The following is a 27,536-nucleotide window of genomic DNA, read 5'->3' on the forward strand; positions in this document are numbered from 1 at the left end:
TCACTGCTGGTTTTTTTTCTAGTCCATTCTCTTTCCCAGTCTCCAGAACCACCACTTCTGTTGTCTTTGTACCTCCATCCTTACCCCTCTCCCCACTTCTGGGACTGGCCGTATCACTTGGTTCTCAAAGACATGAAAGTAAAACCATTAGGTGAAAACTTTAAACTCTCTGCTACCCAGATGACATACACGCCTGTGACCATACCCAATCCTTCATCTGCCATATGGATCCTTGGCCAAGCCCTCCTTCACCCCTGCATTTTCACCTCTCCCTCTCTACTGATTCCATCCCACTCTCCAAATTAGCATTTAAGCATCAGACTCGTTTCTCATCTGAAAAAAAAAATTCCCCCAACCACACATAGTCCTTTTCTACAGCCTCACCCTTCAGCACAGCCAGTTTTTGAGTTATCTTGCCCACCTCACTCCTTTACTTTGCAGTCTTCATCCCACTGCAACCTGGATTTACCCTCATCAGTACAAAAGGAAGATATAGATTACGACTCCTTAAATTCAAATATGCGTATTCATTCTTCCCCCACAGTTTAATGGATGTCTTACAGCCAATGTAGTTAATGGGTCATAGTTTAATTACCAGATTTTTGTTTATATCAGGATGTCAGATTCAATCAAATATAGTGTTTCTGAAATTAAAGGTTGTTTTTTTTTTAAATGGATAGTCTATTTCTTATATGAGACGCTTTTAACTTCATTGAACATCCTCTTCCTGAAATGGTCTGCTCTTGGCCTCTGAGGTCTCTCTCATTTCCCTTCTGTAGAGCTCAGCTGCTCCTTCTCAGTCGCCTTGTCGTGTTCCTTGTCTAGCCCTCTTCTCACTCATCAAGTTCTCTGGATGAACCCTTGCACATCCATGGCTTCAGTGCTACTCACGTACCATAGGACAAGCCTGTAGCTCGTCTAACAGCAGGTGGGCATGACTTTAAGAGACATCAAATTAACTGATTCTTGTTCCAGTTCCAAAGTAGGGTCCAATACTGACTTAGGTGAAGTTGTTAGCCTTGAGAGGCAGACAAATTGCAATGTTCACATCCTCGACTGTGTTTGCACAACTCAGAGCAGCAATAGTTGGCCCAGATGACTTGACCTTAGTATACAGAGATTACATGCAGAGTTTCCCCAGCCTTACATACACAGGAGGCCGAGTCTACGAGGGGCCACTTAGGCTGTCAGGTTTGACACCTACTCGCACGTTATCATCTCCACTGTGCACGGCCTTACCAACCCCCCATTCCCAGCCCTTGCCCCATGTGTCTGAAGTCTAAATGTCCATGTGCTGACTTCCTCCCATATCCCCACCGTCTTTCATCCATTTGCCCCAAACATGTATCTCCTCTTGTTTCCCTCCCTTGTGAATATCTGCTGCTCAGATATCAAGTGATTTCCACAGTCAGCGTAAGTCAGATATAAATGACAATCCACCATTTCTTCATTCAGAAATATTTATTGAGCACCTACTATGCACCATACCATGTTAGGCTCCGGATGCAAGTGAAGTAAGATATCACCCCTGCCCTCATGGAGCTGACAATCTAGTAGAGGAAACAGACAACACACAGAACTAATACATAAAACAGACACAGGCTGTGCAATGTGCCATTAGGATCTCAACAGTGATGGGACAAGGATACGTTTGAGATAGAATGGTCAGGGAAGGCCTCTCTGAGAAGGCAGTGAAAAACTGGGTAGGAAGCCTGGCTCCCCGCTTACAAGCTACTAGACCTTAGGCAAGTCACCTACCGTCTCCGAATCTGCTTCCACATTTGTAGAATGGAGATAATCACACCAAACCCCGCAGATGCTCATTACTGTGAATGACCGTGACTACTCTTCAATGACTTCATGACGCTTGACAAGGCCTTTCATGATTCCTTACATACTTCTTCTAACAGTCCTTAGCACATTTCCAGCTGCTCTGAACATTTTCAGTCCCCGCCACCTGTGTGCTCGATAGCACCCCGTGCCCCGCCTTTTACCACTGCACTGTCATCTCCCTATTCACTTATCTGCATATTTGACTGGATTACAACTGTGGTAGAGGTAGGCATCTATCTATCCTGTGTTCCAAGTGCCTGATACAGTGCCTGGCATATGCAATAGGATTGCAAATATGTGATGACTTGATACTTTTTTTTTAAGCCAAAAGCAGCAGTAGAGAGGTGGAGGACATGGAGGAAAGAGGGAAAGTCTGATAGAGGAAGGTCCTGAAGGTTACAGAGGAATCAAAGGCTCACATGGCTAAACTGGCCTCTGGCTGACCTCACCCTCTGAGACTGGAAAAAGGAAGCCAGGAAGCAGTATCACCTGCTGAGAAGGGTGTAGTTAGAAAAGGAGGGGCAGGCTATCACCAAAAAGAAAACAAAAGTGTCGGCAAGGGTGCGGCAACCCTCACGCACTGCTGGTGGGGCCGTATGTCGGTGCGGCCACTATGGAAAACAGTACGGAGGCTCCTCAAAAAGTTTAAAAACAACCACCTTGTGACCCAGCAATTCCGCTTCTGGAAGAAAGCAAGAAAGCAAGAAACATGAATTCAAAAAGATACCTGTGCACCCATGATCACTACGCTGTTATTTGCAATCGCCAAAATATGGAAGCAACCTAAGTGCCCTGTCAGTAGATGAATGGGTAAAGAAGATGGAGTATTACTCAGCTATTAACAACAACAAAGGAATTTTGTCATTTTTAACAGACATCTAGAGGGTATTAATTACACTAGGTGAAACAATGCAGAGAAGGACAAATGTCATTTATATGCGACCTAAAGAAACAAATGAAACGAGAGCAGACTCAGAGAACTAATGGCTGGTTAAGAAGAATAAACCTCTAGTTATAAAATAAATAAGCCACAGGGATGAAACATACAGCATAAGGAATATGGTCAGTATTATTATAACTTTGTATGGGGACAGATGGTTACTACATTTATCACGGTGACCCTTGCATAACGTTTGCAAATGTCAAATCATGTAGCACACCTGAAACTAACATACTGTTGTACATCAACCATGTTTCAAGTAAAACAAGAAAAAAAAGGAGTGCCGACACGTGTATACATTGATGAGAATGGGCAGAAGAACAGCGCAATGCCATGTCAAAGGACTGGTGGGTGACTCTGAGAAAGGGCTCTGAGATTATGCTGAAGGCTGTGGTAACGAAGGGCCAAGTCTAAGTTGGACAAAGAGTACAGAGGAAAACAGAAAGGGTGAAATAGTGGTAGGGAGTTTCAATAGAACAAAATGTTGGAGGTGAGGTAACCAAAAATCTCACTGGCTGAAGTGTTGGATGGACCATCCACCAGATCAATGAGGATACTGAGAAAACAACAGAATTAGAGATGGTAAGATACACTGTGAGCCAGGAAGTGAGGTCTTCAGCAGATCAAAGGGAGTGATCAGGACGTTACTCGATAAGCGTACAGGTCACCGGAAGTGTAAGTTCTCAGCATGGGCTGCAAAGGGGCAGATTTTTTGTCAGAAGCCTCAGGAGAAATTTAGAAATCACAATAGAGAGGAAGGGCAGCAGCCAGCGCCTCCAGAGACATGTGGAGCCTGAAGACAGCGCACACCGGGGAGAGCCGCGGGGCACGGCAGGACTTCGGGGGACAGCCACATCTGCGGTGGGAAGGCCATTAAGAGAAAAATCAAATGAAAAGATGGAGACGCAGCCAGGTGGGGTTTAGGGAGGAAGGGAGGGTGGGTAGGCAATTGGGAGTGACTAGAATAGATACAGACGGGAGGCAAGTGAAGGTGAAAATGGGGGCAGGGGAAGCCTGCAGGAAACAAGCATGAGCTTCTTGGACGCTTCCTTTCTGAAATCTCACACTTACATCAAACTCATCATTGTCTTCCCTGAATGACTAACATCCACTCTAACCGCCTCCTGTCTCTGTAACAGCACCACTGGCTTGAGAAAGGGACTCAGCCCTTAACTCCTGTATCTACTCAGACATGAATCTTGGAGTTTTCCTTTGAAATGGCTCCAGTATCCACTATTTCCTTATCCCTGTGGCCATTATCTGAAATCAGTTTTTCCTAATTTTGTCTAGATTCCCATCAGTCTCCTAAATAGCCCACCTGACCAGGGTCACTTCAATTTAGTCAGAAGGCTTTTGAGGTAGGTCTGTTTCAGATTCCCAAGTCCACTGCGAAATTTAATGTTTCTTCATTTGCAAAATGGAGACACTACGACTTCCCTTGAAGGGCTGTGGTAAGGAATGTGACATTTTGTAAGATTCTCAGCACATCTGTTGGTAGGTTAAGAATTCCTGATTTTTGAACACTTGACTAGCCTTATCACTTTTCCAGTTTGAGCTGGACTGCTTTTGGCTCAGAAGACCCTGGCGCTGGGAACTGAGAAAGGCCGAAGTGAAGCACACGGGAAGAGGAAAAGAGCTGGCTACTAGGGGCTGGCCCCAGGCACAAAGTTTTCCAAAAAAAAAAAAAAAAAAAAGAAAAGAAGAAAAGATTTTCTAACTAAAAATGGAAAATGGGCTACTTCCGACTAGTACAAGTAAAACTAAGTGAAAAATCATTCGGTATCCTTGTGTAGGTATTTCTGGAACATATCAGATAGATATATTTGAAACTGAGACACCCCAGGAAAATCTCTGCCAATCATCTCCAGATCAGTCAGCCCAGACCCCCAGGCTCAGGAGGGAGAGAGGGTCTCGACGCAGACGTCTGCAGGGACAAATGGTCCATAATCTTGGAAAACATGGTTAGACAGTCCTCTCATGCCAAACGGCTGGAGTACAAATTAGTAAAGCCACTTGGAAAAGTGATATGAATCAAAAACTACATATTTATAATAACCCTCAACTCAGAAATTCCGCCTCTAGGAATTTATCCTAGGGAAGTAATTCCTGTGCAGAGACGTGCTCTGTAACACTGCACCATGAGGTGCAGCTAAAGCGTCCAGCGGGCAAAGCTAACAGGGAGGCAGCATCCACACAAGTTTTTAATGACGTGGAGTAATGCCTGTAGCCTGAGAACAAAATCAAGACACAAATTATACTGAGAATGAATGAAACTATATAAAATCATACACTAGTAGCAAAGACTGGCAAGAAATACGGTGCTTCCCCCCTTTTCTGTATTACCTAGATTTCTCACAGAAGCATGTATCACTAACGTAAACAGAAAAAACCGGAACAGTACTGAATCAGGCAAGCACTAAAGAAAAATGGGCATTTTTATGTAGCTTTGTTTGTTTCTGCTGGGAATCGGAGCGTGGGTCCTAACAACAAAGTGGGGGCTTACAAACCAGTCATCCATCTGACTGGAGCATCAGACTCTTAAAAAGGCAGAGAAATTATTAAATTTGTTTCCACAAGTTTTACCACATTCACGTAGAACTGCTACAGGAAATAGGTGGTCAGCCAGGTCTAGTCATCGGTCACTGATCTAAATGACAACTCCACAACCCAGAGGCCCAGGGCCACAAAACACTATGTCAGATCCCAAGTTTAAATGGCACACGGCTTGACATTTTCCAAGTAGAAAAAGAATAGAAAACTAAAAGTGTTTACTTGGGTGGGGGAAAAAAATGAAACCGCTGTGTGTGTATGTGTGTTTACCCACTGGGGGCTGGGGAGAAAGGGCATACCTGAGAACTGCTGCTTTGCAAAAATCAACTTTACTTACAAAAACAGACTGTTAACTAATGAATACCTTTTGGCAGAAGAAAAGCAGACAAGTTGGTTACTAAATGACGAACGTCCAGGACTGATGAAAAGGGAGAATGTCTGAAAGGACTGAATCTAAAGTCAGAATAAGCTCTGTTGAGTATCATTCATCTAAAATCTGACATTTTACCTTTTTTTTTTTTTTAAATTCCTTAAGATTCTAGCCCAGGAGAACTTGTTTTATACCAAGAGTTATGGTTCTCCTTATTTATACTCACAATCTCTCACCTAAGCATGGCATTTTCATTCTAGCTTTTCTGATTACCAGATAGATGTCCCATAAGCTTCAATTTACCTCTATTGTTCTGTTTGGCCTTTATAATTATCCTATGACAGATACTAAGTGTTTATACCTTCTGGGTAGAAATGGAAACAAAGCCCTGAAGTGGCTCACCTAAGGGTCAGAAAGTTAGTGAAGTTCAAGTAGACCTTAGGTGTGAAGCGAGACTTGGCACCCATCACACTGCAGGAGTTACCAAAGAAGGAAATCCCTTAACGTTTCTATGTGAATAAAGATGAAAGAAACAGGTCGGCTGAGTGTAAATGACAGACTCGTAATTGCAGCTTATTTCCTTAAACATAACCACTGGTTGGCTGACATCTAAGTAAAAGCTATAGATGACCTCCTCTGAAACTGAATCACACTTGTTTGAGCAGACAGCTGGGCTAGTAAGAGAAACTGCTACAAAGTCAGGGTCTTACTAGAAATATTTAGTGACTGTACTGAAACAAAGGACAATGGCTTAATAAGCACGCTGTTGTCACAGGGCCAAAAGCATAAAGAAAAGTACTCATCTTCAAAGACACATACACAAAAGTCCCAATTTTAAGATTATAAACTTAAAAGTATATTTTTAAAAATGTTAGTCGCCTGCATGAGATAAATTAAAAACTGACGTAATTCAGGGGAAAGCACCAAAAATGAGCAATAAAACTGTTCGCGTAAAATAGTGAACAGGAAACAAAGCCCAGCTGTAAAAGCACAGAGGTACCACCTACAAGGACCAAGTAAATTAACTCGTTTCTATTAATTTTCTCATTTACCTTAGAAAACTTCGTTGGTTAAACTGGGGAGGGGAGGGTCTCTGAGAATCCAAAGGGTAACAAAATGATAACAAATATACAGCATTTCTTTATTAACAAATTATACCACAGAAATCAGTTTCCTTTCTCTATCTGATTACAGAGTTAGCAGAACTTGCATCCATATTTAGAGCAGCGACATAAAATGTTACTAGGAAGAAATTCTGTGTCTGGACCAAAGAGCTGTAACTTGGACAAAGAAGGTCAAACGGGCAACTATGTTACTACTGTGAGAAGATGCAGGTTTGTTTTCCGTGTTTTTCATAATAAGCAGCTCTCCGAAAGGGATAAAACACTTAAGGGGATGATGCAGCTGAAGAAAGGATGATGCAGAAAATGACAGGGAATTAAATCAGTACAAAAAGAGCACAGAGGCCAAGAAAACTTGAGAAAGTGTAAAAAAAAAAAAAAAAAAAAAAAAACCCAAGCAGTGACCAGTCAGCTCCTGAAGCTGCACCAGACCTGAAGCAGTGTGTTTCCTATTCTAACTGAAACAGGCAGACTCTTCATCTGGGCACTTCAGTTTGAAAAATCAGATTAATCATTTTATTAAAAACAAAAAGGTTTATTTTTAAAGTAGATACAGCTTAGGGAGAGAAAGCTAAACATTAGGGAAGTATTAACTCCTTGAGAACTCAAAAATGATTTAGGAAGCCAAATGAAGCAAAGGAGAATAGAAAATTTGGATAAAAAATGTTTCTCTAAGGGTAAAACTCAGTTTCCTGAGAGACTTAAAATCACACAGTAAGAGTGGTTTTCAATGTGGGTTTCAGGCCCATCCTCTGCAATCCTTTCTTATATTCAAACACTTCCAATTCTGTTTTGTCTTTTTGTGGTTACAGGAAAGACTTCCTTCTAAAAGAAAAAAAGAAAAGGAAATCTGATGCCATCCCCAACCCCTGTAATTGTTTGTTCAAGTTTGAAGATCACTGCTATGAGAAACAGGAGATCTAAAATATGTTTCCTTTGTCAGTGTTACTGAACTGACAAGTTTCAATGCAGATTTGTATATTATTCTATAAAACGCATGAGCAAAAGAAGTTCTTGGGAAGATATTAAACTTTGTTATTCCTACTGCCCCTAGATCTGTTCTTCCATTGTCTCCAAGCTCTCAGTATTTCCGGACAGTGTGAACAGAATCCTAACACTCCAGCCACACCCTACTCCAAAAACATTTCACTCAATGGCTGCAGAAAATTTGTTTTGAGAAGGTAAGCTCCCAATTTATAGAAATCTCTAGAATGAGAATGTACAATTACCAAAAATAACATACACAGGGCAGACTCTGCATAGCATTCTTCAACATAAACACTCGTGAACAGCAGCCAATCCCAGAACTTCACTCCGCATCCATCGGCACACAATATCAAAATTAAACGAAAACCAGGGAAAATGCTTAACACAAAGGCCATTTTTCTTTGATGGAATCAGGAAGAAGAGTAGAGCTGCAGGAAAAAAAAGTGAAACCCAAGCTTTGGGCACGTATGAAGGCTTCATTACTTCAACGAAAACAGAACAAATCTCTGTGGAAAGGACTCATTCGGCAAACATAACTTCTTTCCATGTATTTTTCCTTCACATCAGGTTAAACAAAAGTTGCTGTCATTTTAGAATCATTGATTACATCTTTTTAATTAGAAAAAAGTTTACTTGAATATTTACATAATTTTATTGCTGTTTACTACAACAACAAAAAAATTAACTGATTTGTAGAATCCGTCCAGTAACACGTGAAACTGAAATCCATCTCTGAAGACACAGTTAAATGGCTGAACACATCGGATGCTCAGAGCACAGCATGAATAGGAAAAATCCTCGCATGTCATGTGGTTCTTGCTGTAGTCATTTGTGTTCATCTTTCAGAAGGCAAAAGAATCCGTCTGACATTTCAATAAATATCAAAGTAATTGTTACCAAAAAAATAGCTTCCACGGACCAGAGATCCAAGAAAGGGAGGTTCTGACGAATGATTCCCAGAATCGAGTGAGTCCTCCTTTAGTCCAACGAGATGACGTCAGGAATGTTACTTCCGCTGCTGGCTATGACCCCCGGCTCGCTCCTGCTGCTGGACGAGCTAACGTGAGTACTGCTCTCATGGGGGCTGGTGGTGGTGACAGATGTGCTGCTTGCTGTTAAGGGTGAGGTGAGACTATCCAAAAACATAGGAGGACAGTACTGCTTGAAACAAACAATGATGCCGATGAGGAAGAGGCTACATTGATTTTTAAATAAAGAGACTAGAAATTGTTAGGTATGCACAAGCGATAGTCACATATTTAAATCCCAGTGGGGTTTAAACGTTCCTCAAAACTTCACATCTTTGGATGGAAGGTGGCATGAATTTAATATTTACTAGTGAGCGCAGTATTTTCTTGATTCTCTCAAAACTGACAGAATTTGTTGACTAAATTATGAAGGAACAAGTACAAAGTCAACAATAATTGAAGTTATTTAATACTAAATACTGGCCCCAGAATTACGACTCATAACTTAGTCTCAAAGAGAACCTGTTCACTAAATGTATTTATACCAGGTTTAAAGCACACTGTAAAAGGGTAATACTTATCTTTAATGGTATTAAGCAAAAATTCTAATGCAAAATTCAATAATTCTTTCAAAATTTAATATTAATCACACCCTTCAGCAATATTAAGACTGATCAGCAGAAAAGCAGCAGCTGACTCCTCTGTACATACATGTAACAGTACCTGGGTAACCAGAAGGCAGCAGACACTAATATTGAGACTACATGGTAGCTAATTACCACAGGATGCTCAGAACGAGAATTACCACAAGTATTCACAAAACTTTGGGATAAGTCTTAAAGGAGATGAGATCTTATCTAATCTAATCTTCCTTTGAGATGTCTGCTTGACAACCCTCTCTAAGAGTTCATACTTCTAGTTTCCTTAACATCTGAGTTGCTGATTTCCAAACAAATTCCAACCTGAGGTTAGTACTCTTAATATTGGCCAGAAGGAACAGAGAGACAGAGTTAAAAGCTTTATTTTATATCACCACAAAATATTTTATGTAAGAAACAACTGCACTGACTTTAGTGAGATAAGCGAGGTCCTGTATATACTACAAGAGAGGTCCTAAGTTTGTGTTTAGATTGTATAAAAAAAGATCAGTAAGGATATCTGACCAATATTATCAATTCTATATATTTTTCAGCCTATGATCAGAGATATTAAGAACAGAAATTAAAAAACTGAAGTTGTTTAGACTACGTGATCTTCAAAAAGATCGTAAGATGGGAATCACCACCTCACGTTTAAGGCTGCCAGGCAGCAGAAGAGCAACGACTAAATTTCAGGCTGCCTTTCAAAAAGTGATGTCAAGTTTAGGGCGGACAATTGTCTTGGTTCACCAATAAAATGAATGCCAGGCACAGAGAGATTCCAGGGACACTGGTAAAGGGGGAGAAGCTCCTGAAGAGCTTCTAAGAAGCTCTAAAGAGAGTTGCATTATCAGGTATTAAACAACTTTAAAATCAAATCAACTTCTAATTTTCCACTAAAATTAAGACAAGAATCTGGAAGAAGCCCCCAGATTTAACATTTTATTGCTACTAGCTCGCAGGCAGTTTCTGACTGCCTAGTAGGAGAAAGGTCCCCTTTCTGGTTCATAAAATGAATGCCAAATACAGCCTTGCCATCAATAGCCTCTATGCTTTGAAATCTTAACAATACTCAGGTTGCAGCCAATTTATTAACTCTACATCCTTTATGTGTAATCTGAACACATCCGTCCAAGGATAACCGGGATAAGGGAGAAATACGGAGGTAAAGCAGATCAAATCTAAGGATTCCAAGCAAAACTAAAGGCCCCACCTCACCCTTCATTTGGCTGACACCAAGCATGCCAAACAGCCCTAGAAAAACAAACTCCTCTCGGTTCCAAGGTCACTTTTTAAAAATAGGACGGTTCGCATACAAATCAGTACTACTTTAAGCCTGAAGAATCTATCTCCTAGGAAAATAGACACTTTGTGGCTTTTGAAACTACTGATGAAACAAAGTCAGATTGGGGTGAGAAGAAGAAACCCCTCAATCTGGGCACACCACCTGGGGCCCCCGTTTCCAGGGCTGCTTGCGCGCTCAGACACAGAGTGCTGGACCAGGAAGCTGAGGCGAGACCTGGGGCGAGCGGATTCTGAGCAGCCTTTGAAGCAGTGGTCCACAGTTCTTCCTCTACCCCTCCCTACTCTCAACACTGCTCTCCAAGTCTCCTTCTCTGTCCTGCTTCCCCATTCTGCTTTTCCCATGCCTTTTCCTCCTCTGCTCTAAGCCTATCAGTAGAGTCCATGCTCACTGCCAAGGCCTTCACGTTGGGAGGCTGGGATACTAAGAGTTTATCCCTGACGGAGAAAACAGGAAGGACTGGTTTATAACAATTTCACATCAGGGCATCCCCAAAGTCTGAATCTGCCTGCCTGCAAAAACAAGGGAGAATCAAGCTAATGCTTCAGTCTGTTTAATCAGTTTCGGCTAACTTCTCTATATAGAACAAGTGTTTAACAAATTATCTCTGTAAAGTTTTTTTTTTAATCTCCGTAAAGTTTTAACCTCCAGTCATCTAGCACTGCTTCTCCTTATCTTAATCACTCAAATGCTTGTAAGGAATGCTAACTGATTATATTAGACTAAACAAAATCGAATTTAAAATTTCAGTATTAAGGCTGAAATATAAATGGAAAAATAGCAATTTTATCCCACCAGTAAAATTGTGAAATATTTATATACTTCCTTTCCATCAATTTAAGTAACTGAGAGGTGACTGTCCTGATTTTATGCAACTGGTCATTTTGAGTTAGTATGACACAACCAACAATCACATACAAATTAGTTGCTTAAATTCAGGATACATACCTGGGTGTCAACTGGAATAAGGGAAAGAAAATCCAAACCTAAAACAAAAATGCTCTGTTAATAGGTGTCTCGTATTTTGGAGACAAGAATTATTTCCCCAAATCATTTTTTACTTATCGTAAGTCATTAAACATTTGGGCTAAGTTCTTACCATTCTGCTGTAGGCAAGAGCTATACCACGACCAGGCTCTTTCAGGACATTTAATGCACATAAAATGCAAAAGTGAACATATTTCCTGCCAAAACAACTGGAAAAACCACCTCCCAGAGACTTACAGGGAGCAGTCCAAAAGTTTTCAGATAAATAGAACTAGTCAAAACAAACTTTCCTCCTTCATCACTCAGCACAATGAGAAGCCATAAGATGAAGAAATAATGATCTGGATTTGGATCATTAAAAAAAACATACTTAGACTCTTCAGATACTTCACATTTATTTTTTAGACGTACACCACATTGAGCTTCACCTAAAATACTACTTCTTAGACAGAGAGATGTCTGTTTCATGGACAGCCTTCCATCTCCCTGTTCCCACAACAAGAGTAGTAAGTACACAGCTCAACGCTCTGCACAAAGCAAGCACTTGGTAACTGATGCTCACTAACATGCTAAATCTTACCAAGGTTTACTGGGTTATAAGCTAATGCAGTTTTCTAAACCAAACATCTGGGCTTCTCCGATGATGCTTTAGAAACAGGAATGTGGTAAAGGTTGCCCAGTAATACTGTTTTGAAATACTGAAGTTGTAACAGTGAATAATAATTTCAGGTCTGAAAAGTCTAGCAATTAACTTCAAGGTCAGGTCCCCTAGACCTGTTTGACTAAATTTCAAAATTGAAAAAAAATAATAAAAATCACACAGCAGGTATAGGTTACGAAGACAGGCCAATTTCTGTTCATTCAATGAATTTTTATATGTCAGGAGTCAATGCCACCTCAAATATAACGATCACACAGAGTGTTGTCGGATACTAGACTGTTACTCTAAGTGGAGAATGTCAGTGGGAAATATTTAAGATACTGAGTAGCCAGTGTGAACAATTTATAACTCAAAATATTAAAGTATATGTATTCCTTTATAATCTCTAAATAAAGGTATGATAAAAAAATACGTATCAAGAAATACAAGCCGTAGCACCAATCAATTGAAAGAAGTCATCCAACTTCTAAAGCATTTTTGAGACTTGCTGATACGACTTTTCATTTCACAAGCTTGTCACTAGCACTATGACACAGCAAGGTCTGAGCCAACACTGGACAAAGAAAGGGAATCACAACAGACTTTTCCCAGGAGCTCCCCATTAAACTGGTAACAAGGAGGTGACATCTCAGATACGCAGAGCTTCTCTTCACATTAATTACACTGTCCAGTAAATCCTCTCTCTGCTTCAGCTGAACAGTAATACAAAAGTTGTCTAGCCCTTATAATACCTTCTGAGAGTTTTACACAGTCAACATTTCTATCATCGACTAAGTCACAAAAATAGCTTACTGGCATGTCATTTAATCAATTGGCTCAATTTTATTAACTGTTTTGCTTCAAATGGTATATAACATCTTTCTTTATATAATACCTTCTGCTTTGAATAGTTTAATTTTATATGTTCAATCACTTTTAATGTTTGTTGAATCACTCAGTCCATTTGACTAAGTGAAACTTTCTTAATAAAGCTGCAGAAAGTATTGCTGTTTCTGCTGGAAGACCATATACTGAATCCAAACATTTTCTAAATGTTTAGTCCCATTTCATGACCTCAATTTAAATAAATACGTAGGCGTGATAGAACTTTCAACCTGTCTCTGCAGCTCTAGCACTGAAGGCTGCCCATCAAGGTGCCAAGTGTCTCCGTATTTTCATTATTTCAGTTCCCAGCTCTCCAGAGGTACTGTAATTCTCTTTGACAAGTATTTCGTGTGTGCAGTAGATTGTATACAGTCTACTGATAAAAGATTTTAAGAGATTACCTGACCTGTATCTTTTGACACCTCATTCAGGATTAACTGAATATGGTGACTTACACAATGCCATATTAAATAAATAGCATTTTCTAAAATTTTGGTTGAAACCCATTCATTGTTCCCCTAGCATTACAGACGCTATCTATACAAAATTTAATAATGTTTCAATGTAAATATTTCTCACTGAAACCATTTTTTCTCAAACGGTAACACTGAAGTTTGATATAGTATTTCAGATGTTATTCCTTCTAGCAAAAAACTTTAAACTATTATCAAAGTCTTGCAATTATACTTTGTAAGCAGACTACTGAAACTCTTATACATGAAATACATAAAGTTTCATGAATAGTGATTAAAATGTTACTGCCTTATTTTATAAGTTTAGTAAAATGCTGTTTTCTTATTTCACCATTTCAACTGCAATGATATGTTGTACTGATACATTTTTAGGGCCTCTTAAATATTTTATGGTTGAAAATGCTCAATTATTTTTAACTGAAAAGCAGGTAGTGTTAAAAATTCTGATGGTACGGTTTTTATTAATACGAACTGAATTGTAGTTTTTAGATTTTAAATGCTTCTTGATGTCAAACTGACTCTACATTAGTCTTATTAATAACAACACATTTTCCTTACTTGAGCCATGAACTTTAACAAAACATAATCGCTACATGATTAAATATGTAAATGTTTAGCATTTCCAAATCTTAATGATACAACTTTTGGGCACCATTCACATCTGACAATATGGCACTACCGATAATAAGGCAGTCATATTTTTTCGTGAAATAATCAAGCTGTTTTCCATTCCATAAATACAAATTATTTATTTTGCATTCACTGTTGCACAGTATCAGAAGATGTTCCAAGCTGCCATTCATTATTAATATCATTTCTTCTTTGTTCTCCTGCAGATTCAGAAGATTCATGTTTATGATTTTTAAAAGGAATGTTAAGAAATGTAGTAAAAGTCTGTCAGCTCTCCGTTCTTGCTGTTCTAGTTAATATTTTATTATAAACTATTAAATTTATAAGTATCAAAACTGTACAGTATGACTAATTACATCAAAAGTATGCACCAAAAACCCCAAAGTAATTACTAATTACAAAAGAGCACATTAACAGTAGAACCAAAGTAAAAACTATTTAGGTGTAGTAACTGCTACATAATTCATAAATGACGATAAACTGGTAACTCTTCTTAAGTACAACAGATCGCAGTCTATGCAGTTTATCAATTGATAAGATAGCATTTCTACATTTTAATAATCAGCCCAAGATATTAGTCTTAGTTCCTTAATACCAGCTTAAAATGTATTTTATGAAATACAGTTACCATATTTTTCTGCATTTTCCTCAAATCCGCACGTTATCAAATAAACAGTCTTACTTTATGCCCCAATTTTGAAATAATGTAAATTCTCTGAAATTAAAAATTCATCCAAACTCACATAACCTGAAAACTGACAGAGCAAGTGACTTGTACGTTGTATCTATTCTACGGCTAAATGGCCAGAGTCACTCAGTAAAGAGTATGTTCATTCCTTTTTTCAGAATTAATTTTTCATTCAAAATCCTTAGAAAACGAATCCTTCTGGAATGCTTGTTTATAATATACACTAAGATGACAAATGAACACTCCTTAACTTCATTTACAACTAGCCACAGTTAAAGCAAAATACGGCAGTTGGGAATTAAGAATCTCTGAGTTTCCATCTTTCTTATGGACCATGAGACCTCACTTGTACCTCAGCATCAAGCTTTGTACACAATAAATACTTTATCATCGGTGTTTGCTGGGTTTACAAATAATTTTTTAAAATGCCAATTCCCGAAGTACATATGGAGTAAACGTATTTGAGAAGTAAAAAGTATTTTAAACTTTTTTTGATGGATACTATTTTTAGTCTATTCTTTTCCATTAAATTTTATTCAAACTGAATAAACTCTGAACAAATTTCAAGTGGCAAAATTATACTGGGCCTGAGTACACAACTGTCAACTGTTTCAACAACACAAATTTTGTCCAACAGAATATACAGTGGGCTGAAAATAAAGACCTTATCAAGAAGGGTAAAAGAATAAATCACAGGTCAAAATTAAGTTTGTAAATCCAGAAAAGAAAATTAGTAACAGGAGGAGGTCGCTGTATTCCCACTAAAAGGGGCATTCACAGAGAAGGGAAGTCACAAATTTAAGAGTCACTGATTCTAAGTTGTTCAAATTTGATTAAAAAAAAAAGTCTGCAGAAACAATGGCTATGGAAGGAGGGAAGAAGAGTGGGGGGGGGGAAGGTTAAGTTTTATAATATGGCCTTGGTTGCATAAGTCTTGGTAATTCAAGTAGTCTTGAAGTTTTTACCCGTTGAGTTAATATATCCATGAAAGGTGTCCCTACATATCAGCAGTGCTCTGGGGAAGCAGCAGGTTGACCCTATTTTCACAGGGTAAAGCTGGAAGGCAACACTGACCCCACCATACACCACTATATTCTGAAGTGATGGGCTACCAAGAAGTGATGGACTACTTAAAAAAAGGTATGAAAAACATCCTCCCTAACCTGTGAAGCTTCCATGATCAGTAAATCAAGAAAAAGTCCCTGAATATAAATTCTCTATGAGGGGGAATAATTCTGCAAAATTTTCCTAGTGTCCTACTTATTTATTTCCTCTCAGCAGGAATCCATAGATTGCATTATAGTTAAAATGACAGGAACTGAATGTGATATATTTAAAACAGGTACTGTATTTACATGAACCCTTCAAATTTTCTCACATTTCTATTTAAAATATTTATATTTGCTCCACAGATTAAGATTGAAAAAAATAAAAAGATAAAATTTGATTAAAAAAAACCAAACAACGCTTCACATACCTGGCAAATCGGATGACATGCTTGATATTGGCGTGTGGTGGAATGGTACTGAGTAGTCTGTTAATGAGGGCGGAAGAGCAGCAGGATCAACCGAAGTCACACTGGGCACCCTTACAGAAGATGGCTGATACATGAGAACCCTGTTTTAAATAGCACGGGAAATTACAAACAGTCTGGCTGTTAGTTCACAGGAGAGAAGGGCTGTACCTCTGGGCATTCTCAGTCGTAAGTTCGCTAAGTTTCAAAACAACTAAATGACGCTACTCACTACACAGTGCTCCAGCTACTCGCCTGTCAAAACTTAGTCTGATTCACTCTAACGTGGACAAACGTTGGCGCTCAGCAGCAGCTAAGATGTAAGAGCAAGGTGGCATTAAAACATAATGAACGGTGCTGGAGTAACACAAAACTCTGATCCACAACAGAAATATACTTTACGTATGTTTTATTAATGTATGTGTAACATGTATGTGGATATTAGTAATTTTATAGAGAGGAATTTAGTAAAAAAGACTCTGATGATTTTATTTAAATCAGGGTATCTTTATGAGTGAAGCTACTTACTATATAGCTCAACCATAATTTCTTCTATTCTAACGTGAATCGTGTCTGTCATTAGCAATTTTATCCGGCAATTTCACCTGAGCAAAGATAGTCAATGCTAAAGCCACCCAGCCTGATAACAACAGGCAGCAGATAGAAATTAGAATTAGATGACCACTTAGGATTTAAGATATAACATCCAGAAAGAAAAACACTGGCTACCATGATACCATCTACTCTTCTAAGAGGGCTTATGATTTTGAAATTAGCTGTTCATGTTACTAAAAATACAAATTAAATACACTTAAGATACACTTTATAATTGGTATGTTGTATATATGTACACACACACACACACACTATATATATATATATATAATTATAGCTTTATAATTTTAAGAAGCAGTATAATTAAACATATTTTTGAAAAAGTTCAGGGAAAAAGAGATGATTCTGCATTCTTCCTACTTAACGTTCATTTTACCTTAGTCCAGGGTAAGCAATTTGTAAGTTCTCAAGAAAATATTGAATATATACAAGAAACTAAACAATGTTCCTGACTTTGTGACTGATGGGGACCATTTCTTGGTCCCACACCTTAGCATGGCTGCAGTGGTAGCAGCCTCTCCGAGTTTTGCAATGCCACCTGAGGGTGACAAGAGAAAGAGAGACGCTGGGAAGTGAGTCAAGATAGACAGAGACCCAGTGAACAAACCTGAAGGCAAGGCCAAAAAGAAGTGATTCAAAGGCAAAATTTGGGACAAGCTCAATAATCTAGTTTTGTTTGACAACGTCACGTAAGACAAACTCTGTAAGAAAGTTCCCGACTACAAGCTTATAACCCCCGCTGCCATCTCTGAGAGACTGAAGGTTCACAGTTCCCTGGGGGCAGCCCTCAGGAGCGCCTTCGTAAAGGCCTCATTAAACTGGCTTCAAAGCACAGAGTTCAAGTAATTTCTACCAGAAACACCAAAGGCGGAGATGTCCCAGCTGCTAGTAAAGACGCATGAACAGGTCCCACCACGGTACATTTTGAAAAATAAACTTTACTAAATAAAAATGGGGAGGCAGGGGATGGGCACAGAGACATTAAGGTTAACATTCCAAAGTGCTGCCACTGCGAGTTTAATCAGACACACACAGAATTCTGCAGCTGGAAGGGACCACTACAAACATGAAGCACAACCGACAGAAACTTAAAAGCAGAACCATCGAAGTCAGACCAAGATGACAAGCAGGACTTCTAAGATGTCCATTCCTCCTATTGTTCAGATTTTTAAATACTAGTAATAAGAAATGAAGACATAACATTATTTGCATAACATTCTTCATACTCTAAACACCTGACAAAACTATTTCATAACCTCGATTTAAATCTCAAACCACTTAAATAATCACAACTTACACAGACACTAGAGTCCTTCTAACACTAGTCTGCATTATGACATGAGGATCTTGTCCGGCTGTTATTCTGTAGTTTGTCAAAAGTGTAGATGTCGCTGGAAATGCAGAAAATGAAGTCACCTTGAGAGGACATAGAAGGCTGTGCTGGCAACTGTTAGTCTCAGAAAAGTGAATAAACAACATAGGTCAGAGTTCACAAACCTTAAACTGATGCATTAAGGGGGCACAGGAAGTATAATATGCTTGAGATGATAACATAAGCCTGGTATTTCAAAACATTTTCCAGACATAGCTGAAGACAGAAAAAAGAACCACCTGCCTCGGTCAGAATCAAGAGGTCTCCTGGCTTCCGGGGTTACCTGTCAACCTAAAACCACAACGGTGGACTCTGGAGGCAGAAAGAGAAAACCTGAAGTGAGATCAAGTAAGTCTGTTGTATTAAAGCACATTTTTTCTGGACGTTTGAAGACACAGGCCCTCTATAAGGATGAAAGCAGAACAAGAGATGACCGAAAGTGTTTTCAAATCACACATGATCCTATTCGTATCAGAAATGAGGGGATAGGGCAGGGGGGTAAGAAAGAGACTGCTTTATGTTAGTGCTGAGAAAGCAGTTTTTCTAGAAGTGGCTCTGATTATTCTGCCTTCCTCACAAAATTAATAAATCTTAATTATATACACTTTCTTAAATTTAAAAGGCAAGCTTTTGAAGAAGATACACACACACACACACACACACACACATACAAACATACATCTGATCTCATTTATTTTAAAGAGTTCCTACTTAAAAGTACATTTAATCACTTTTTCTCTGATACTGAAAAGAAACTGAAAGAAAAATTTCAGGTTTACAAGAAAAAGACAATGGCTGCCTTCCTTCTGCTCCCCATCTCTTCCTTTGATAACTCACACTGGAGATTGTCTTTTGTCCTGATCCTGAGCTGACCCTTCAACCTGGATCAGACCTATAGAAAACAACAACAAAACACACTTTCACACCCTGGCCCCTTCACTTACATTTGTAGAGGAGTGAGGTCAATGTCCCAACACACATCACACATGTCTCTTAACATGAAACCTTCAGTGATTAGGTAACTACTCCTTGTTTCTCCAATACAAAATGCTGTCACAATGTGTGGAAAATAGCACAATCCAGTGACAGTGCAAATTATTAAGTTAACATCTAAAGCCTCAGCAAACATCTGAAAAATTTAGTGGAGATTAATTTCCATTACCTGAAATTTGCAGCCATGAACACAAATTCAACTTTATATAGAATGGGTGAAATTCGCTGTTTGCTAGGATATCAAATTACCTAGTGGTAGCAGATTTTTGTTTGAATCAGAATCTTCACTAGGACCACACTCAGAAAGGTAAATTATTCTAATGTTTACACAAAACACAGATATATAGATATGGAGTAAAAGGAATCATGGAGACATGTAAATGGCTATGTCTGGTGGAATTGTGGGTATAAAAATGTGATGCTATAAAATAATGAAACATTTTAAGAAGTTTTTATATTTTACCTCCTCCTCACAGGATCAGCAAATACACAGGCATACGTGTACATAGGTTTTAAAATTTTACAGCGTCATCCATAATATCACAGCACAAGGGTGAACTGCTGGAACGCTGCTAGACAGCATACACTGGTATTCCAGACTGTGTATCGGATCACTGAGTTCATCATACTTGGCCCAGACTTAGATGTTTGAAAATTCAATAACTTGAACTTTTATCCATAAACCTGAAATTCACTGGGTGCTCCCACATTATGATCATACAAATATTTTAAAAGATTCAATTCTGATACCAATTCTTAATGATTCTTAATCTAGCTCTAATCTTAGTTTCCTGTCTTTAGAATACTTCGTTATTAATAACAAAGCAGTCATTCAATTTTCTAGGAATGGGGTAGGGGCATAATATTTAAAATTATCTTTTAATGTAGAAAAATTATCAGAGGTTTTCTAAAAGTCTAAGATTAAGGGGCCAGTTTCTTCTGATAGGGCATGCAGGTTAAGAGGCTAGAAGAATTACCATCAAAATGTTCCCAGTGGTTATCTCTGGGCAGAATACTTTTTACTTCTTGGTGCTTTGTAAAATTGTCTATAATTTTTTTCTTAAACAATATGTCTTGAAAAACAATAATGCTCAGATGATTTTGGGACTGTAACTTAAAATAAGTTTTCCTGGTTTTTTCTCTATTCTTTCTCCTTTGCTTACTACCATTGACCAAGAAGTCCTATGATAAACTTACACCTCAGAGAAAAACCATAAAAATTCTAGATGCTGACGCAAAAGAGAGGATATTAGAAGAATGACAGGAACAAAACCTGATCGAAGCCTAAGAGCTGGAAGGGATCACAGAGATGATATAACCACAGCACGAGTCTCCACCGAGACAGGCGGCATCCACTCTCCCTTCAAACAGAAAATGTGAGTTTAGCACAAAACATCAACTTTCTTAGTGTTCAGAAAACTCCAATGGAAAGTTTTTCCATGTATCTTTCCCCCACTGGACTTAGATCTGCCAGATGGTATAACAAAGAACAAACTTAACCCAGTTAATCAATGACTCCCTTTCAAGAACTAGAAGATAACTATATCCCATTCTCTTCTCCTGGCTTAACACCTTCAGTCCTTAGGACCCATTCACCCCTCAGGCTACAGTTCCCACTATGACCATCCTGCCCCTCTCCTCTGGCTGTACTCATTCGTTAATCCCCTTCCTGATGATTGACACCCACTCAAATGGTCTAAGTGAACGCTGTCTCACCTACAATGGAACAGAACTGGCACGGGTATGTATCCTAGACACTGCTTCTTTAACAATACAGTCTAAGAACAAATCAGCTCAAGTAGTGAACCCGTCAAACCGCTTAGTGAATTCTGACATTTTAAATAGTTTTTATCGGGAATGGCCATTAATCTACTGATGCCTTTCCGACATCTATTAAGATGATTATACACAGTTGCCCCTCGGTATCCATGGGGGATTGGTTCCATGGACCGCAACACACCTGCTCCATGGGTACCAAAATCCATGGATGCTCAAGTCCCTTATACAAAATGGTGTAGTATTTGCATATCCTCCTATATACTTTAAATCATCTCTAGATTACCTTATACCTTTTAATGTCCAGTATAATGTAAATGCTATGTAAATAGTCGCTGGCAGTAAACAGCAACTTCAAATTTTGCTTTCTGGACCTTAAAAAAAATTTTCCCCCCAAATATTTGTAATGATTCAGGTTGCCTGAACCCACAGATACGGAGGGCTGACCTGTCTTTATGACAAGATCCATTTTATCAATGTATTTTCCTAGTAAGAAAGCATTTTTGGATAAATCCTATTTGGTGGTCATGAATGCCACTTTAATATATAATTAAATGATTTCCTAAAACTGAATTCAGAATTTTCACCGATCTTCGTCATGTGAGCTTGTTCCATAATGGTTTTTCTGTTTGGCTATTGATGTGTAAGTCTAGTTTGGATATCAGGAGTTATGTCGACTTTGTGGAATGAGCTGGCTGGCTTCAATTTATAGACGTTTTAAACCAAAACTTTCATGTGTTACTGGTCTAGTCACAAATTTCTACCTTAGACTCACAATGTTAGTTTTCCTTGTCTTCTGACCCTAGATGAGGAGACTGACATCTGTCTATGGCGGCTGTCTCTGTGGTGGGGTGAACCATCCTGATCCCTCTGCGTGCTGAAGTCACTTCAGATTGTTACCTGATGTAAGTGCCAGTCCTCCAGTTTTGAGTCTTCATCAAGTACTGGTAAAATGTGCTAAAGGTCACAGAGAGGCTAGACACTGATGGCAAGCCACCACAGACACCCTCCAAGATCACAGTAATTCACGAGCCCACACTGCTATGCATGACCCTTCAACCTGGCATGAATCCACCGAACCACAGTCCTGTGTAACTCATGTGTTTCCAGCATATTCTGAAGGATATCATTAGAGTATAAAGTCGGGAAATACCACATCTAACTATTCATTCCCATGAGTCTCCACTTCAGTAAACATTTCAAAATTATATTTTCATTTTTTGTTTGCCATTTAAATTCTGTAAGTGCCAACCAAACTGTCTGAAAGGAACAATAAACGATCAGCATCCCAGAAAAAAAACCCCACTTGAAATACTTACTTCATTTTCTGTTCTGCTTAAACAAACAAACAAACAACCCACCTTACTATGTGTAAATCACATCAGGAAATACAAGTATTTTAACAGTGAAGAAGGCAGCACAAGAAGTTTAATTCTCCTGGTTTCAAACAAAGAATGTTGCAAAAGTGCACCGAGAATACAATTTCATTTGCATAAAATGTCCAGAACAGGCAAATTTATAGATGAAAAGAGGACGAATGGTTGCCTAGACTTGGGGTGTGCATGGGGATTAACTACAAATGAACACAAGAGTTTACTGGGTGTTGAGAATATTCTACAGCTGAATTGTGACGATGAGTGTACAATTCTATGAATTTACTAAAATCACTGAATTGTGCCCCTGAATACTTAAGATGGGAGAATTTTATGGTACGTAAATTATATTCCAATAAAGCCGTTAGAGAAAAGTGCACCGAAAGGCCAAGAAGACAAGACAGGCACACCCAACTGAAACAATATGCTCGTGGGATGTCAAGAGGACCCTCTGCTACTCTTTTGCAGGCTCCAAATCTCTACGAAGCACCTCTTGCTAAATACTCAAATCTGTCACTGACTTACAGGTCAGCAACAGCTTCCGCCAGATAAATCACAAATGCACGCTGGACTGCATTTACTTGCTCGTATTTTGCCCTGGAGAGAGTGAGATCGGAAGGCAATCAATTTTTATTGAGAAAATTACCACGTGCCTGACACTGAGGCGATGTTCCTTCACTATCTTATTGAAACCTGAATATAAGCTTATGAGGTAGGCATTACTTAACCCCATTTTACTGAACAGAAAAAAGGAGGCTCAAACACGTATTTCATCCAAGATCACAGAAAACGTAAGCAATGGTGTCACAAAACTGGAATCCACACTCATCAGATTTCCAATTCCACGCTCCACACTCTAGGCTTGCTCATGTTGGTCTCTGATGCCAAATCTACTAGTTACAAATAGGTTAAAGAAAATGGGTATCAAATGCGAAATAAATCCTTAGACATGAGAAGATTTCAACTCTCTCTTCCCAAAGATGGGAATATTTTCTTCATCAAAATCTGCTTTCCTATAAACAACATGCCCACTTAAAAATATTTCAGCTAAACAAAAGGCAAACTAAAACAGCCTTCTATGGTTATGCAACTCTCAGAGATATGTACAAACCTACCCCAAGAACAGTTAGTTCCACGTGTAATAAACAATAGTGAACTATAAATTAACAAACCCTTTGGTTGGGCTGCTTTGTGTTTCTGACATAAAGATGCATTTCCTTTTGGCAGGAGGGTCTTCCTCTTCATCAGAAGAGCTTTCTATCGTTAGGTCAATAACGTCCACTTTCTTCTTGCTCGCCTCATTGGCTACAGTCACTGAACAAGGCTTACTGAGGACACTTGAAGCTGCATGTAGGAAACAGAAGGAAAAAAAAAACCATGGATGTCACACAAACTCTAGCCATAAGAGCCTTAACTGTGCAGCACGTCCCAGAGAATTCACAGCCAGTAAAACCGCATACTCTGGCCCATGGACAGAAACCAACTCCCTAACTCCAGACGCCTGTCTGTAAAATTAGTTACTGACGGAGGTAGGGTGAGCTTTATGCCATGTTAGAGGATCAGAAGCCTCCTTCCGAAGGCAGCTCTGTTACCTCCCCAGCACTGCTGGCAGACACACGCAGATCGTGCTCCTCACGCCTCCCCAGGTAAGCACTCGTGTTAGACAGCTGGAGTCCGGGGGCTACGCTCTGGCCATGGACGAGAGTTACATGGCTTTACCGGCTGCGTATTCACAGACGTGTGGTGCTGTCAAGTCAGAATCAGACACTTGCATTCTAGCAAAGCTATCGATGGTGCTCATATCAAAGAATGGCTCTTCACTGTAAGCCAGAACTTGATAAAAATTTTCACACTGATAAGCTGAAAAAAAACCTTAAACATCTCACTTAAGTCACTCAGACATTTAAAGTTTTTCTTACCAACTTTCTACTAATCACTTAGATCCTTTCTGCCCAAGATATCACACACTGTAAGTTAACTCACCAATTCAAAGAAGGTATATTATGCCCTACGTTCTATTTAGAAAACGAATGCTACTTGATAACAGAAAACTAAGTAAGCAACCAATTAAGTAAATTATGATCTTTCTTGAAAAATGAGGGAAAGTTTGATCATTCCACCCATAGGGTCAGTAACAATCACAGGGGAATGATTAATATTGATTAAATGATTAATATTTTCTTCACTTCTTACTCTGAACCTATTATATTCATCACATTACCAGAAATGTTAAATATAGTCAGCATAAAACTCAAATGCAGTTGCGTGGATTATGTCAGATAAAAAGTAAGTTTAAGTTTACCTATGGGCTTCAATTACTCAAACTGCCCTTAGTTTCCTTACTCAGTGTGGACAGGGAGTTTGAAGGCTGAGTTAAGTATAAATCCTTGGTAACCATGACAATGGTCAAATGTCTTCCCACAAAGAGATGGAGACAATCTGTTTACTTTTTAGCAACTAACCTCTGACCACCTCCTCCCACCCTCCATTAATGGATGATGCCACCTCTCTAATCACACCTCCAACCCGTGGGGCTCCTCTAACAGGTGCTGCGAAAACAATTCTGAAAAACTGCAGAAATCTCACTTATAACTTTTCATGTTGTAACAAGCACCATATATTAAAGTGATTTTTAGGTGACTGTTTTACTTTATGTAAGAAAAATATACTATGAAAAGACTGATTATAATATGGTATAAACTTTAACACGCGTAAGAATAAAAATCACTAGGGAGACATCACATATGTAACAGCTGATCAAAAGACAAAGTGAGCAAACTGAGCTCCACATGGCAGTTCTAGCGGCCAAGGTTAACGACAAAGACAGCGCTGCACGAGCCTCCCTGCTTCGCTCTCTGCTGCCGTTCTGCACATACTTTCTATTTTTGTACACGGTTGGCTGGATACTTTCATAGCTTCTTTCTTCGGTCTCATTGGACACCAAGAGCCGTCCTCCTGGAATTTGATCTCATCCACATCAGAACAGTCATTGAGAATTTCCATAAAAAGCCTATAAGCCAATTAAGAAGTACATAAATATAATCAAATGGCTTTGTTCAAAGGTGAAATAACAAAGTAATACATTTTACCTTGGAGACAAAAGTCATGCTTTTTTGGTTTGTTTTGATATTTTAATACATCACACTTTATAACAAGTATCATAACCCCCTTCTTCCTAGGTTCTAGATCTTTATTGAGCAACTAAAGAATTCAGTGACTTACTGAGTATCAACTAAAATAATCAGTGACTAAACAGAAACAGACACCTGGAACCTCCTGGCGGGGACTGGCAGGGAAGAACCACCTTCAACATAAACACTACACAAACATAAAAATCACTGAATAAAAATAATTTATAAGCTTATTATCAAGAAAAAAGGATCACAGGGGTAGGGAAGGGAGGTAGAAACAGGGACATAAAAGAAGTCTCAATAAATTGAAAGTAACTCAGAGCATACAAGTTATGTTCTATGCTCAAAGTTAAATTAAATTTGAAATCAACTTCAGAAAAATACCTGGAAATGGAACGAAAACCATGAAACAAAGAGAACATAAAAACAGAAATCAGAAAATATTCTGAACTGAATTGAAGTGAAAATATAACAAAATCTGTGGAAGGAAGTTAAAGCAGTACAATCTTCCTATATTAGAAAGACCCAAATCAATAACCTCAGTTTCTGCCCTAAATGAAACGAGGAAGGAAAAAAAGAGCAAATTAAAGTGACAGTAAACTAGATAAGGGAAATAACAAAGAACAGAAACAAATGAAACAAGAAATAAAGAAAACAGAGAAAAATCAATGAAACCAAAAAGCTGGTACTTTAAGATCAATAAAACTGACAAACTTCTAGTCAGACTTGAGCTCATTCAAAAAAAAAAAAAAAAAAAAGATAGCCTAGCCTTATGTCTGTTAAAAGAAACTGAATTTGTAAAAACTTTACTACATAAAAAAATTCCAGACCCTAATGTCTTCACTAGGAAATTCTACCCTATATTTGAGGAGACATGATACCACCACCTCCCAGCTCATCTACTGTTTAAGGCCAGCATTACCCTGATACTAAAACCAGACAAAGACATTATAAGAAAACAACAGGCCAGTCTCTCTCATGAACTCAGCAAAACAAATCCAACAATAAACCATACAAAAATATAACAAATCATGACCAATTGGGGTTCACCCCCAGAATGCAAGGTTAGTTTAATATCTGAAAGTCAGTATCAATCACCATGTTAACAGACTAGTCAGTTCAAGACAGCAAGACAAAGAAATAAAAGACATTCAGATTAAGAAGGAAGAAATAAAACTGTCTGTATTCATAAATTACTATTCTTACAGCATATCCTATGCTGTACAATAAAACTACTAGAACTACAAAAATGCATTTAGTAAGGTTTCAAGATAGAATATACAAAAATCAATTATATTTCAATATACAACAGCTAGAATTAATATAAAAACAACACATCAAAAATACAGAATGAGATAAATCTGACATGCAGCATGCAAGTCCTATATACTGAAAACTACCAAGCATTACCGAGACCTAATTAACTCAAGAGATGTATCGTATTCATGCATCAGAAGACTCAATACTGCAAAGTCACCCTTAATCTACCCCTTAATGTATCTATAGATTCAACATGATACAAATACACCCTTAATCCATCTATAGATTCAACATGATACAAGTCAAAGACTCTGCAGGATTTTTTCTAATTGACAAATCGATTCTAAAATTTGCAATGAAATGCAAAAGATCTATAATTGCTAAAATAATTTTGGAAAAATAAAGCTGCAAAGCTGGAAGATCCACATTACCCTGATTTCCAGACAGCACAGTACTGACATAAATATAGACAAATCAATACCCTGGGAAT

At 38.5% G+C, this 27,536-nt stretch overlaps 1 protein-coding gene and 1 pseudogene across 4 annotated transcripts in view; one reads left to right on the forward strand and one right to left on the reverse strand.

The window, feature by feature from the left end:
- Window positions 1–1,446: 1,446 nt before the first annotated feature.
- PIAS2 (protein inhibitor of activated STAT 2) overlaps window positions 1,447–27,536 on the reverse strand; it is a 73,216-nt gene continuing 47,126 nt past the window's right edge. For 2 of the 4 annotated variants that reach the window (XM_032470645.1, XM_032470643.1), the window contains 5 exons: window positions 25,532–25,665; window positions 23,828–23,999; window positions 16,491–16,630; window positions 11,659–11,696; window positions 1,447–8,962 (listed from right to left, as the gene is read on the reverse strand). In XM_032470645.1, coding sequence (XP_032326536.1) covers window positions 8,780–8,962; window positions 11,659–11,696; window positions 16,491–16,630; window positions 23,828–23,999; window positions 25,532–25,665 — 667 coding nt within the window. In that variant the 3' untranslated portion in view covers window positions 1,447–8,779. The remainder of the gene's footprint in view (window positions 8,963–11,658; window positions 11,697–16,490; window positions 16,631–23,827; window positions 24,000–25,531; window positions 25,666–27,536) is intronic. The other 2 variants (XM_032470646.1, XM_032470644.1) reach the window with 2 other exon arrangements.
- On the forward strand, window positions 17,673–18,043 carry LOC116660668 (annotated as a pseudogene).

The sequence above is a fragment of the Camelus ferus genome, chromosome 30, assembly GCF_009834535.1.
Source record: "Camelus ferus isolate YT-003-E chromosome 30, BCGSAC_Cfer_1.0, whole genome shotgun sequence".
NCBI classification, from domain to species: domain Eukaryota; kingdom Metazoa; phylum Chordata; class Mammalia; order Artiodactyla; family Camelidae; genus Camelus; species Camelus ferus.